Below are 14,043 nucleotides of genomic sequence, written 5' to 3'. Positions count from 1 at the left end.
TGCATAATTTCACCAAATAATTTTTTATGCTATGCAATGCTTTATCACATTCTTCCGTCCACTCAAATTTGGTCCCCTTCTTTAATATGCTAAAAAAGTGTTTACACTTATCCGAAGATCGTGAGATAAACCTTCCCAATGAGGATATCAATCCATTTAGCTTTTGAACATCTTTCACTGTTGCAGGGGGCGGCATATCTCTAACTGCTTGTACTTTTTCTGGATCAACTTTTATTCCCTTCTTGGACACCATGTAAACCAAGAATTTCCCTGATGATACACCGAAGACACATTTTTCTGGATTCACCTTGATATTGAACTTTCGCATCTGCACAAAGATTTCCCGAAAATCATCAACATGATCCTTCGCCTCTTTACTCTTAATTAACATGTCATCGACATAGACTTCTAATATGTCGCACCCGCATTCTTTAATCCAAATGGCATTTTCGTATAACAATTTAAACCTTTTGGTGCGAAAGAAGCAGTATGTTTGATTTAACCTTTATATCCATCCAACATTGAGACTTTATCATTTCCTGATGCTGATTCTACCATTTGAGGGATATCTGGTAAAGGGAAACTATCTTTCGGACACGCTTTATTTAAATCAGTGAAATCTACGTAGATTCGTATCCCGTAGTTCTTTTTTGGTACTACCACCATATTTTCTATCCATTCTGGATATTTCGCTTCCCTTATAATCCCTGCATCCAGCATCCTTTGCAACTCCGCTTCTATTTGTGGATGATAATCGATTGCGATCTTCCTTATTCTTTTCTTAAATGGCATTACATTCTTCTTAATGTTCAAATTATGACATGTGACAGACGGATCTATCCCTGGCATTTCCTCCATACTCCATGCGAAGATATCATTATATTATCGCAAGATATTTACCATTTTTTTTTCTTCTTCTTTATCCATTTTGGTTCCTATTTTTAATTGGCTCTTCTTCGGATCCAACATTTATTTCTTTCGTTGGTTCCACTGCGGTAAAATTTTCTTTTGGTTCTCCCATTGGTTTTGGTTCCTTAATCTTCTTAATATTTTCACCTTCCTTCGCTGGTGCTTCACCTGGTATTCCTTTTCCCTCTTTCGCTCTGATCATGTATATCCGAAACTCGTCCTCCTTTTTTAGTTCTTTTGCTTTTCTCCAGCGATCCTTTCGCTTCTTTACTCTCCCTTCATAATTTCTTACATCTATCTGACTGCAAATTTTAGCACTCGTTACATCTCCTTTAATTTCACCTATACCACTTGGGATTGGGAATCGGATGCACTGATGTAGTGTTGTTGCTACAACTTTTATCGTGTGCACCCATGGTCTTCCCAATAACATGTTGTATGGTGACTCTATATCAATCACACACAGTGTTATCTTTGTTACTACTTCTCCAAGTAATATTCGCATCGCAATTTCTCCTTTTGGTTTTGTGATTGCTTTATTGAATCCATTAAAATTGTAAGTTGGACGTGTCATCTCTGCATCTTCATATCCCATTGTTTTGAATGTGCGATAAAATAAGACATCAACTCCACTTCCTGTATCTATCAATGTTCTATCAACCGCCCATGTTTCTGATTTCTTCTTCATTACAATGTTTTGTCCTCGCTCAGTTGTGACTATAATTACCAACGGATCTGTCCTCTTTAAATTTTCTTCCGGAATTTCTTCTGCTGTAAGTGTAATCTTTACTTTTTCCCATTCTTTTAATGAAGATTCATTTTCCACTGTTTCCACCTTCCTTCCTTCATAATTTCGCTTGTGAATTCTACCTGTTATTCCTTCTTGAAAATCCGCATCAGATATTGATGTTTTAGTTATAGAATTACATTGTATATCTCTACCTATTCCTTGTATCGTTAGGATTCTTGCTTTTCCATAGATTCTTTATTATTCTTCTATACTTTTCCCCAATAGTTTCAGATCTACCTTTTGAAAATTTTTTAACTGATTAACAGGGTTTATCACCCAAAGCTGTTTCTAGCGCCAAAAATGTAGTTGCAAGAAAACCTACAACCACATCTTAATGTATCTAAACAATAACCTAAGAAATCATAATGAATTCTTTTATTGATTATCAGGATTTACAATTGGATACAAAGGATTACAATGACTTTACTTGCTCTCCAAATAAACTTTCTCTCTCCTAGTTTCTTGTCTAACTCACACTAAAAGATCTCTCCCTCTATGTGATGACTTCTTTCCTTTATATAGGATTCCTCATAGTGGATGACATCTAAGAGAACCATTATTTTCAGAATCACTATGCGTTACATTCGCTCATGTATACTCACACATTCTCGCATAACTTATTCTTCGCATAGATCATCACACTTTACTCGTGACTTTGCTGACATCATCTAATACGTCACCTGAACTTCACTGTGTGCGATAGCCCTCGCTTATGTTGGATAATCTTCACTTCGCATACTTATTGTTATGTGCGATATTCCACTCCTACAACGTGAACATCTTTAATGGTTTATTAAGGATCCTTCAGAGTCACATGACTCACATGAATCCATGATACACAAAATTAGGCGCGTAGTTAGAATTTTTTTTTTTTTTGATCATTCATAAAGAATTTTAGCTAGAATCTTGGCGTTTAATACTTTTAAAAATAAGAAGAACTTACTATTCTCAGGCCCAAGTCGTTGATATACAATCATCTTGTTTTCGAAATCTCCCTGATCATATTATCAAATATCAACCATATCAGAAGAAAAAATTGAGATACTGTAACAGCGAAATAAGTACCGCCTGGAGAATTAACATCGTTAACTTCTCAGGACAAGAAAGTTCAAAGACTTACCTTGTAGAAAAGGAAGTGGGGTGTCATTACACCAGATTACCTGATTTGAGACATTATTTCTGTTGCTTTGGTTTTTTCTTCCCTTGTAAAAAATGTGGGTTAGCGTAATTCAGGATTAATGGCCATTATGATGTGGTGGGTTGACATATACTATTTCTCACATATTTCTACATTCCCTATGTTTTGTGTTTGTAGGTGTAAATAATCCACAGATCCAGGTGGAGCAATCCTAGGTAGTGGGGCATCGACAGCAGATGAAGTGTGAAGCACCAAATCATTCTACCTGGCCTTGGCGCGAGAAAAGAGACACCAAGGGAACCCGTGAAGACAATACGTGTAAAGGTCGGAGGTGACGGAAGAGATAGCCATCGAGTACAAGAGCAATAAATGCACTGACGAAGTAGTTGAGAAGATGAGGAGAATCTGGTTAAAGTAAGACTCGGCTAAGAATATCAAGGGTGACATCATATATACTCACTAAGTGATCGATATCGGATGAATGGAATGTCCGGAGAAGATATCACTAGGCTCAGCCCTACATCTCGGAAAAGACATCGCCTGCTGCCCGAGAAGGACATCAAGAAAGATACGTCGTGACTCACACTGTAACTTGGATGTATCATCACTTGTAGCTATAAATAGAGAGCCATGTAGAGATCTAGAGGACCAAGTAATCAGTGAGGGTGGAGAGAATACCAAGAGCTTGAGAGAGTACTTGTTAGTGAGATACATAGTTTGTAACCTTGAATTGAATAATAAGATCATCCCTTTACCCCCATGGACGTAGGTAATCATACCGAACCACATATATCTTGTGTTCTTGTGCTTCTCTTGCTTGTTTACTTAATGGGTGTGTGTTTATGATTCTTTGGATGTCGTTGTAGGACTTTCCACATGTACAGTGTTAAAGAAATCGACCATAAATTTTTGGAGTTGCACAAAATAACTTAGTAAAGGTTCTTTTAAATGAAATTTCATGCACACTGAGCAAGATATATATTGTCTTAGGTTCAAGATGAACAACATTTGATGATGTTGCATGATTTTGATCGGCAAAGTGAAGATTTTTGGGTGGTATGGGATCATCAATACATGCTAATCCTGATCGGATCAGTGAAAAAGTTGCACCAATATGGACGATTTGAAAATTCATGACCCAAATAGGTCAATTTGGTGTCATAGTAGACAAAGTGTTCATAAAAAATTCGCCTTTTTCCTCTCCTTTCATCTTCTCTCTTAGGAAAAAAAAAAACTTAGCCTCCATTTGCTTCTTGCTCAGATATGATCCTTTCTGGACCAGATCTGAGCAAGATTTCTTCTTCTTTTTAACTTTTGATTGAATAAAATCAGTCTTTCCATGTTTTTGATGTCTTTTGATACATTTCTTCGCTATTTGGAGCGATTTTTCTTCGCCATTTTGGGCGAGTTTCTCTTCACTTTGAGGGAGATATATTCAAACCTCGATCGCTGGTTCGCAACTTGCTATTCTCGATTCAAGAACATCCACTATTCAACTCGGTATTGCTGTGAATCCATATTCAATCCAAGAGATTTAGGGCATCCGGGTTCGTTTAGGTTTACAAGATTTTGGGTGAATTACTCCTTTCTTACAGGAGCATCTCTTATTGAAAAGAAGAAAATCCGATGAAATGGTCGGAATCGATTCCGGATTATACCATCATCCTTCCCTATTACATTTACAAAAATTGGATATCTTTGCGGTTTATGGATCTTTCTCTTTGCGATTTATTTATAATTGATATCTTCATTTGTATTAGGGTTTTGATTATCTTGTACTTTGATGTTTTTCTTATTCTTGTAAGCGATCATGTAATCACGATTTTGATTTGAATAAAAAAAAAATTTCCCCAAAAGAACCAAGGCTCTGGTGACATAATTTTTATAAAGATATGTAACCTAAAAATAAAGTCATAATTATAGCGGTTGGTATCAAAAATGGATTTATACTGACACTAGCCTTGATCACCATATCACCAAAAAAAACCTCCTTGTTGTAGTGTTGTGGAGATATGAAGCCTTCAAAACATGTGACGCTAGCCTTCTGAACACTAGCCTTGATCACCATAGACGTGTTTTCGTTGCATATATTATAAGGCTCACGGATATCTCACCAGTAAACCGTTCTTTTCTGTTAGCAAACATGTGGACTCAACAGGCAACGGGTTAAAGTATGAAATCCAGATCATAGACATTTGAGATTTTTTGTCTCTAACGGATTGTCATCAGCTGCAGGCATGAACTTTGTTTTTTAATTGATTTCCAAATCTTCCCTTACTTGGCAGCTCATTTCGTTTTTTTCCGGCTCTTTGCATATATAAGGAGCCACACCAACATTAAATATCTAGCTCAATGTGGCGTTACTAAGTTATTGCTTATATTTGTTTGTTTGTTTGGATACCTGTATTGGCCTTCAAGCAACTATCACAAATAAAATTTATTCAAGCATACAAACAAAATATATTTAACTATTCATCTTATAGGAACTCATCATACAAGTGTATGAATTGAATTATCAATGGAGCAGTAACAACAAAAAGAACAGTGTTGAAACCACATTATAAGTGGAGCCACTGAAGTCCAAAACTAGCTAGCTTCATCTCAAAACCTTTTGTTTGCAATGCACTCTGAAGGGGGCAGCAGTACTGCCAGTTCTGTTGGCACCACACCAGAACTGAATTTTGCAAGAATATTTCAATAGATTACATAATTGCATATATATGCTCCTACTACAAGAAACAGTCAGGTAACAACTATATCAGGAAGCATTGAATCGAGACTTCAAGTAGATTAGGAAAACTTAGGCATATATTGTCTGTTTAAGCATCTGATTATTAGCAATACATTTACCTTCCCCAAAAGTAGTCAAGATACAACAATGAATATCCCCACACGTACAACTGGAGTATAATAAGTTTTTAAATTACTATAGTATAATAAGTTTTTAAATTACTATACATGTATGTTGATACAGAGGATTACCAAAATGCAACTTGACCATTAATTACAGCCCCATGGGCCATGGGATCTGAGAAACTAATTATTACTAATTACCTAATTAAATACACCATCGTTATATTTGAACTAAAAAGGCAACTATTGACTTTTTTTTTTAAACCAAAGCCAAACTTTATATTACATAAACATATTACTTACATCATGATTTATGTAAGGAATTACTAAGTCAGGTGGATAACCCCACCAGTTCCCACATAAATTCTGTTTTCGAGCTGCCTTTGCTAAAGCATCTGCAGCTTTATTACAAGACCTGTAAACAAACTCACAAGACCACATAGGGTAACTATTACACATATTAACACAATTTCTAAGAAGAGGTAAACACTGCCACTGACAAAGACTAGTTTGATGCTGTAAAAAGTTACTTATACTCAGATTGTCTGTCTCAAAAATGACATTAGACCAGCCAGTTGAAGCTGCTATTTGCATAGCTTCTAACATAGCCCAGGCTTCAGCTTGCTCAACATTTATAGCTCTTTTCAATGTTCCTATTCCCATGACATAGGCCCCTGCAGAATTTCTAGTTGTAATACCAATACCAGCTAACAAAGATTCAGAATTATATGAAGCATCAACATTTATATTTAAGAACTGCACAGGAGGAGGAACCCAAGGCAGATGTAAGTTGCAATTCTGTAAATGATACTGATCATGAGCAACAAATGATGTATCTAAATGATGTTGTGCCCTGTAAGAGTTTATCTGATGTATGACAGTTCGATGATTGGGTGTTATATTGCTGAAAACAGCCCTACATCTATGTTTCCAAATGAAGTGCATTATACATAGAGCTAAGTGTACAGCTAGAGGTGTGTGTTTGATAGTTATATTCGAACCCTTAAGATGCCAAGTCTGAATCCAGGAGAGAACCGAGGGATGCTGCACAATGGAAACGAACTGATTAGGAAAAAAAGTCTTCCATATAGATTGAGAGAAGGAGCAATGAAGTAGTAAATGGTCCAGATTTTCAGTTTCATTCATACTACACAGAACACATTTTTTACCATCAGCATTCAGATGCCTAAAGATGCGAGCTTTCACAGGTATAGCATCATGTATTCCTTTCCACATAAAAATTTGAAACTTGTATGGCACTTTCAATTTCCAGAATGCTAACCAAAATTGCTGAGATAAACCCATTGAAATATCCATATGCAAATCCCTTTCACAAAGCATCTTGTACGCTGAAGCAGTTGTAAACATGCCATTACTAGTAAAAGGCCATGCCAACTTATCTTCCTGATGTAATTGTAAAGGAATAGTGAGAATAGAGTTCACCTGGTCTGCAGAAAATAAATGGCGAAGAAGCAGAATATTCCAATGCAGGGTTATAGGATCAAATAATTCCGAAAACCATTGAATATTATTTGTATTCAGATCACTCCAATCTTGAATTGCAGTCTGCATGGAAGGAATCCAATTGGCAGTCCAGATATTGATGCGAGTACCATTACCTACTTGCCATTTTGGATTTCTAAGAACAATTTCAAGCCCAACACATATACTCTGCCATACCCAACTTGAATTGTTAGTTTCCGGTGGAGGGAAGAATTGCAGATCATTATGAGGAAAATATTTACCTTTCAACAATTTTTCCCAAATAGCATCTTGATTATGTAATAATTGCCAGGCCAATTTCGCAAGAAGAGCTAAATTGTAATTGGTTAAATTTTTAAGACCTAGACCTCCAAATCTTTTAGGAGTACATACCTTTTTCCATCCAATAAGTTGTCGTGGATGATCAGTGGTAAAATTATTCCCCCAGTAACGCCTTTGGATGCTGTCCATTTGATGAATTGTTGTTTCTGGCAATTTAAGGATCTGCATTTGAAACATTCCCATTGTACTCAGCACTGCATTCACTTGAGTTTTTCTTCCTGCTTGGTTAACCATTTTACTATGCCATCCCTGTAACCGGTTAGTCATGCTATCAAGAATACCTTTACAATTTTTTTGTCTTGATCTATGCATCAAAAGAGGAATGCCCAAATATTTTTCACCCACCCCCAAAACTTTCATATTAAGAATGCTAGAAATACTAGACTTGTGAGCCATTGAAGTGTGCTTACCAAAAAACAAAGTTGACTTCTGCATGTTAATAACCTGTCCAGAGGCTTGTCCAAAAGATTGAATCAGATGTCTAAGATGATTCATTTGAGCAGAATTGGCTTGAAAGAATAACAAACAATCATCTGCAATAAACAGATGATTGATAGGAAGACAATGTTGGTTAATTTTAATACCATTGAGAAGACCAGAATCAACATTATGTTGTAAAAGTCTAGAAAACGATTCCATGATGAACAAAAATAAATAAGGAGACAAAGGGTCTCCTTGTCGTAAGCCGCGGGATGGACAGAATGAAGAGCTAGGAGTACCATTGATAAGTATAGAAATATTTTTCGTGGATATGCACTGATCAATCAAAGAAATCCAATCTTCATGAAAACCCATTTGGCGAAAAATTGATAATAAAAAAGACCATTCTACCCGGTCGAATGCTTTCGACATATCTAACTTTAAACCTACCAAAGCCTTATTTATATTCTTGATTTTCATACTATGCAGAATCTCCTGTGCTATAATAACATTATCATGGATATGTCTGCCGGTAACAAAGGCAGTTTGAGTACGAGAAATAATGACAGGAAATAAAGGTTTAAGACGGTTCGCCAAAATTTTTGAGATGATTTTGTAACTAACATTGCACAGACTAATTGGTCTGTAGTCAGCTGGTGTTTGAGGGTTATGAGTTTTGGGTATCAGAACTTGATATGTATGATTTATAGCCTTGAGCATATGCTTGAAGGTAAAAAAAAAACTGAACCATAGAGATTACCTCAGCTCCAACTGTCTCCCAGCATTGCTGATAGAAAGCAGCTTGGAAGCCGTCATTACCTGGAGAAGCCCAAGTTCTAATCTGAAAGACAACATCCTTAATTTCTTGAGCATCAGGAATTCATATAAGCTGAAAGTTTTGGTCTTCTGTGATACAAGGAGTAAACAGCTGCAAAATATCTTGATTAATCTGCGGTTTAGAAGTAAAAGAAATATTCACAAACTGGTTAAGAAAAATAGACTCGATGTTACTCCGATCATCATACCAAATACCCAAAGGCCCTTGAATAGCCTGAATGTTGGATCTCTTTTTATTGAAATTACCCATTGAGTGAAAATATGATGAATTCCTATCTGCTTCAAGAAATTTGTCACCTTCCTTTTGCATAAAGAATTCTTTCTGGATTATTAGCCACTGTTGAAGAGAAGAACTTAACTGTCGAATCAAAGAATGAGAAGCTGGCAAATTATCATCATAACAACGTTGCAGTTGATTCTCAATATTATGAAGATTGCACTCAATATTCCCAAAAGAGAATTTTTTCCACAATTGCAACTGAAATCTAGTGAATTTTAACTTACTTGATAACTGAAAAGAAGGAGAGCCATTAAATTGATGTTGCCAACTTTGATTGATTGTGTCTTTGCAAGAGGCCACTTGGAACCAGCACTTGTATAGCTTAAAAGGAGTGTGTTTTCTAGCACTAGGGACAGTATGTAACAAAATAGGACTGTGATCTGAAACAATGGGAACTAAATGTTGCAGATGAGCATTACTATAATTATTTATCCAACAACAGTTCACTAAGGCTCTGTCTAATCTAACAGAGACATGAGCATCTCCATCTCTATGATTCGACCAAGTAGTGTCAGCTCCTGAATAACCCAAATCAATGAGACCCATTTGCTGAATAAAATTCCTAACATGTCTAGCATGATGAGTATGAGATGCATTAATACTATGGGTTTCAGAGTCATTCATAGTGAAGTTCAAGTCGCCTAACAAAACCCACGGGAGATCAACAGAAGGATACATATCAAGCAAATATTTCCACTGATTGTTATTGCCTACAACATCACACACTCCATACATAAAAGTGACTAAAAAATCCAAGTTATTATCGTGAGTGTGTACAATAGCATGTATTGTATCAGAGGTAGTGTGCATTATTTCAACATCAATTCCTTGTTTCCAGGCAAGAGCAATACCACCAGAAAGGCCCAAAGAAGGATCAAACCAATAATTAGGGTAATTAGTTCTAGAGAGATATAGTCGCATATTATTGGGCTAAGCTTTGGTTTCGCACAAGAAAAAAATATCTGGATCATTATTGGTTAAACAGAAACTAAGATAGTCTCTAGTATGAGGTTTTCCAATACCTTGACAGTTCCAAGACAGAATTTTCATGTTGTAAATAATGAAAAAGATAGATAAAAAGGTAGGGAAAAAACAACACAGATTAAGGAAAGAGTGAAAAATCAATAAAGAAAAACGAGTTGAGAAAAACACCTGTTGCCATGCATCAGTTTTGTTCTGTGCATTAAGGGCATGTGCTGCAGCAATGTACCAAACATTATTCTCTTCAATGGTAGCAGTATCATCTTGAATAGAAGAATTTTCTCCAACAATAATAATATCTCTATCAAACTCAGCATCTTCAAGTTGATTCTCAGGAGTTATAACCAAAGTTGGGGGTCGACGATATCGCTTCTTCATACCACTCGAACTAGCACCCTCGCTTGTCAGAGTAGAATATGGCCTTATGGAAGAGGAAATATGAGACTGATCATGGTAGGATGATGAAGTTGCAGCATCAAAATCAGTAACCGAGAAGAGGGATAGGCGCATTCCATCAAAAGGCCTCGGCTGTTCTAGAGTAGTTGGTTGACACAGTCTGTTTCTCCGTTGAGTACCATATTGTAAAAAGAGTTGAGCTTGTTGCTGAGGATTTCGTTGAGGAGGTAAAACCGTCTTAGCGAAACCAAATCCTCTTACAGTCTCTTCCATTTCACGTCTTCAATTAGTCATATCAGCACAGTCATTTTCTTCATGATTAGGTACCTTACACTCAGAGCAAAGTCTGTAAGGATGTTTTTCATAAAATAAACCAATCCACCTAGTGACACCAGCAGCATTAGCGGCAGTAATACCAGTTATAAGAGGAGTGTTCACATTAATAAGAATTAAAGCTCTGTATTTTGAGGAAGTAGGAGGACTAACACCATCAGGCTCAACCACTCTAACTTCTCCAACGATATTACCAAGCATTCTCAAAATATCAGCATATGTGAATTCAGGTAAGAGGTACTTATATTCTAGACAGTAAGGAGAAACCGAGAAATCTAAGAGATGATAGTCCATTGTTAAATTCCAATCTTTTAAGACTATCAAATAACCATCAAAATTCCACGCCCCACCAAACAAAATAGCTTCTTTATCATCATTATCTTGAAATTTGATAACATAGACATTAGGTTCCAAACTACGCACCTGAACCAACCATTGATTGTGCCTTCTCAGATGGGGCCAAATGAATCTGGCAGCTCGTTCAGCATCTTGCCATATCATAACACCAGGGGCATAAAGTTTACCAGCAAGACAATATCTCCAATCTCGAATTCCATTTAGGATTGCAGTATTTGAGTGCATAACAACCCTTCTTCTAATAGGTTCTTCACTGATTGAAACTTCTTGCATCTGTTCAGAATTGTTATTCACCGATGCTCTAGCCATAAGGGTGAAGAAAAGTAAGATGTTGTAATAACAGAGAAGGATATAAAGAAACTGAAATTGTTTGAGGTAGTATTTATAAGGAAAATTTGCAGGATGTGTCAAATTCTTAGTTAGATAAGTATGGTAGATAGGTATGGTTGAAAAATTGTAGGATGTGTCAAATACATTTGTGTAGACACCAAAGATCCTGACCAAGTAAAGACAACAACCAGAACACTTTTCCCTAAAAGTGAAGCAGGAGAATCATTATAGTAACTCAGATTAGATAAGATTGAGAGAAACCGATGAGGATGAAAATAAGATGCACCACTGCAATAAAAAGCCAACTTTGATTATGCCAACTTGGAAACTGCCAACTATAATTATACCTCAAGATGTGATGGGACATTACTGCAACACCAGTGCGTGGCAACATGCAGTGAGGAGATTAAGCTGCCATTAAAGGGAGAACAAACCAATTAGAACCAGAGATTGACAAATATATAGGGGAAAATGAAAAATTGAAAATTATGGTAAAATAAAAAAAGGAGACATATAAAAACATCAGAGTTGGACCGAAAATCAATCTACTAAGGGTAAATCCAGAGGATTAAAACAAAGGGTTGAAAGAAAAAGAACAGATCGAATCAAAAAAAAAAAAGGGTTCAAAATCAAGGGTTGACTATGGTTGACTTAGGGTTGTCAATCTTAACCATATCGTCTTTTCTCTCTCGATCAAAAAAACTTTAAACATTCTCTTCTCTGTCATATCATTCATCTCAAAGCAAAATTTCTTGCAAGATAAAGAAGTGAAATAAACCAAAGTTTTTCTACTTCTTTTGATCAGTGATACTCACCTTTTTGAGTTTTTCCTCCAAATTTTCTTTAAATGGGTTCTTCTTCGAGGTTTAGCAATGGCTATAATCTTCAATTTTTCTTCTTGTTCTTAGTGCTGGTATTTGCTACAACTTACTGCAGTTGTAAAGTAGTGGTTGATACTCCTCTGGTTGAGGAGAATGAAAAAGGGTCTGGTATTCTCAAGGATTCAAATGAGAAATCAGAGCAAATTAAGCACAAGATTGAAGAAACATCACATGAAGCAAAAGAAGGAACCGAGTCTTGGGGAAAAGAAAAACTGACAGAAGGTCTAGGATTTAAACAAGACTCAGATGTGAAAGAAACAACAAAAGATGTTGCTGGAAAAAGTAAAGAAAAAGCTCAAGGAATGGCTGGAGAAGCCATGGACAAAGCAGGAGAAGCAAAAGAAAAATCCAAACAAAGTACTGACTATGTGGGTAATGTAGCTGCAAATGGTGAAGAAAATGCTCAAGAAATGGCTGAAGAAGCGAAAGATTCTGCAAAACAAGGAACCAATTATGTGAGTGATGTTACAAAGAATGCGGCACAGGGAATGGCAGGTGAAAGGATGGAAAAAGCAAAGCAAGGAAGTGACTATGTGGGAAGTGTGGGGAAGGACAAAGCACAAGGAATGGCAGGAGAAACGATGGAAAAGGCGAAGCAAGGAAGTAACTATGTGGGTAGTGCCGTGAACTCAGGGAAAGAGAAGGTGCAAGACATGACAGGTGCAGCAATGGAAAAAGGAGGGGAAGTGAAAGAATCAACAAAACAAGGGACTAGTTATGTTGGAGAAACAACAAAGAAAGGTGCAGAAAAGGTTCAAGAAATGGCTGGAGGAGCAAAGGATAAAGCGAAACAAAGTGCAGATTATGCTGGTAATGTTGCAATGGAAGGGAAAGACAAAGCTCAAGAAATGGCAGGGTCAGCTATTGATGAAGCTGAAGAGCAAATTGAATGGGCAAAAGAAAAGGCCAGAGGAAGTTTTGATGCTGCTAAAGCTAAAGCTGGTGAAACCATGGAGAAAGCTAAAGAGAAACTTTCACCTACTAAACAAAAAACAACACAAGATGGCAAAATTCATGACGCCGAACTCTGAGAAATCATATACAACACCACCAATGCCAATGTGCCATTAGTGTCTCTTGTATCTCTATATATTTAGAACTTTTTTTTTTGGGCAACTATTGACTGTAGAGGAGAAAGTACAAATTAAAAAAACAAAAAGATTCCATAGAGGAGAAGTAAGCAGAAACTTTTCAAAAAAACAAAAATTTTCCATTGCCGGGTTTTGAACCCGGGTCACCTGGGTGAAAGTCAGGTATCCTAACCGGGATGGACAACAATGGAAAGTTGCTAAAATTGCCCAAACGAATTTAAAGTACTAATTCTCTTGATTCCCAAAAGAAGAATCCGTCAAAGTTACCAGAACATAGTTCTTCTCGCTGTTCATAATCCTATGACTTGTTCCTAACATCCGAAAGTTTTTAGGGAGTAAAATAGTGACATGAGGTTCTGCAATTGATCAACGACATTAAGGATTTCTCAGTTACGCATGCAATCTTACGTAATTATAATTATAGCACTACAAGAAAACATAGCTTATGCGACCAAAGTCTTAACATGACCACAAAATTTTGGCTGCTTTAACAGTCGGGCAACTATTTTCCAACGACCCAAATATTTGGTTGCTCTTCACCAAATACGGAAGGTCCTGGACAGACATTTTTCACACATATATATGGCGAACCCTAACTGCCTACCACCTCCGTAAAAGAATCA

At 36.6% G+C, this 14,043-nt stretch overlaps 2 protein-coding genes across 2 annotated transcripts; one reads left to right on the top strand and one right to left on the bottom strand.

The window, feature by feature from the left end:
• Positions 1-919: 919 nt before the first annotated feature.
• LOC113342856 lies at positions 920-1,597 on the bottom strand. Its single transcript, XM_026587250.1, has one exon. The coding sequence runs from the start codon at positions 1,595-1,597 to the stop codon at positions 920-922; it is 678 nt and encodes a 225-aa protein (XP_026443035.1).
• Positions 1,598-12,295: 10,698 nt separating this feature from the next.
• Positions 12,296-13,404, top strand: LOC113342855 (late embryogenesis abundant protein D-29-like). The gene has a single exon (XM_026587249.1). It carries the CDS (start codon positions 12,296-12,298, stop codon positions 13,358-13,360), a length of 1,065 nt encoding a protein of 354 aa, XP_026443034.1. The 3' UTR covers positions 13,361-13,404.
• Positions 13,405-14,043: the final 639 nt, after the last annotated feature.

Source organism: Papaver somniferum, unplaced genomic scaffold (genome assembly GCF_003573695.1).
Source record: "Papaver somniferum cultivar HN1 unplaced genomic scaffold, ASM357369v1 unplaced-scaffold_48, whole genome shotgun sequence".
NCBI lineage: Eukaryota > Viridiplantae > Streptophyta > Magnoliopsida > Ranunculales > Papaveraceae > Papaver > Papaver somniferum.
Note: the sequence above shows the minus strand (reverse complement) of the source record. Positions and strands in the feature narration are given on the sequence as shown.

Coding starts and splice junctions, on each gene's coding strand:
- LOC113342856 (XM_026587250.1), bottom strand. CDS start 1,597: ATGAAGAAGAAATCAGAAACATGGGCGGTTGATAGAACATTGATAGAT.
- LOC113342855 (XM_026587249.1), top strand. CDS start 12,296: ATGGGTTCTTCTTCGAGGTTTAGCAATGGCTATAATCTTCAATTTTTC.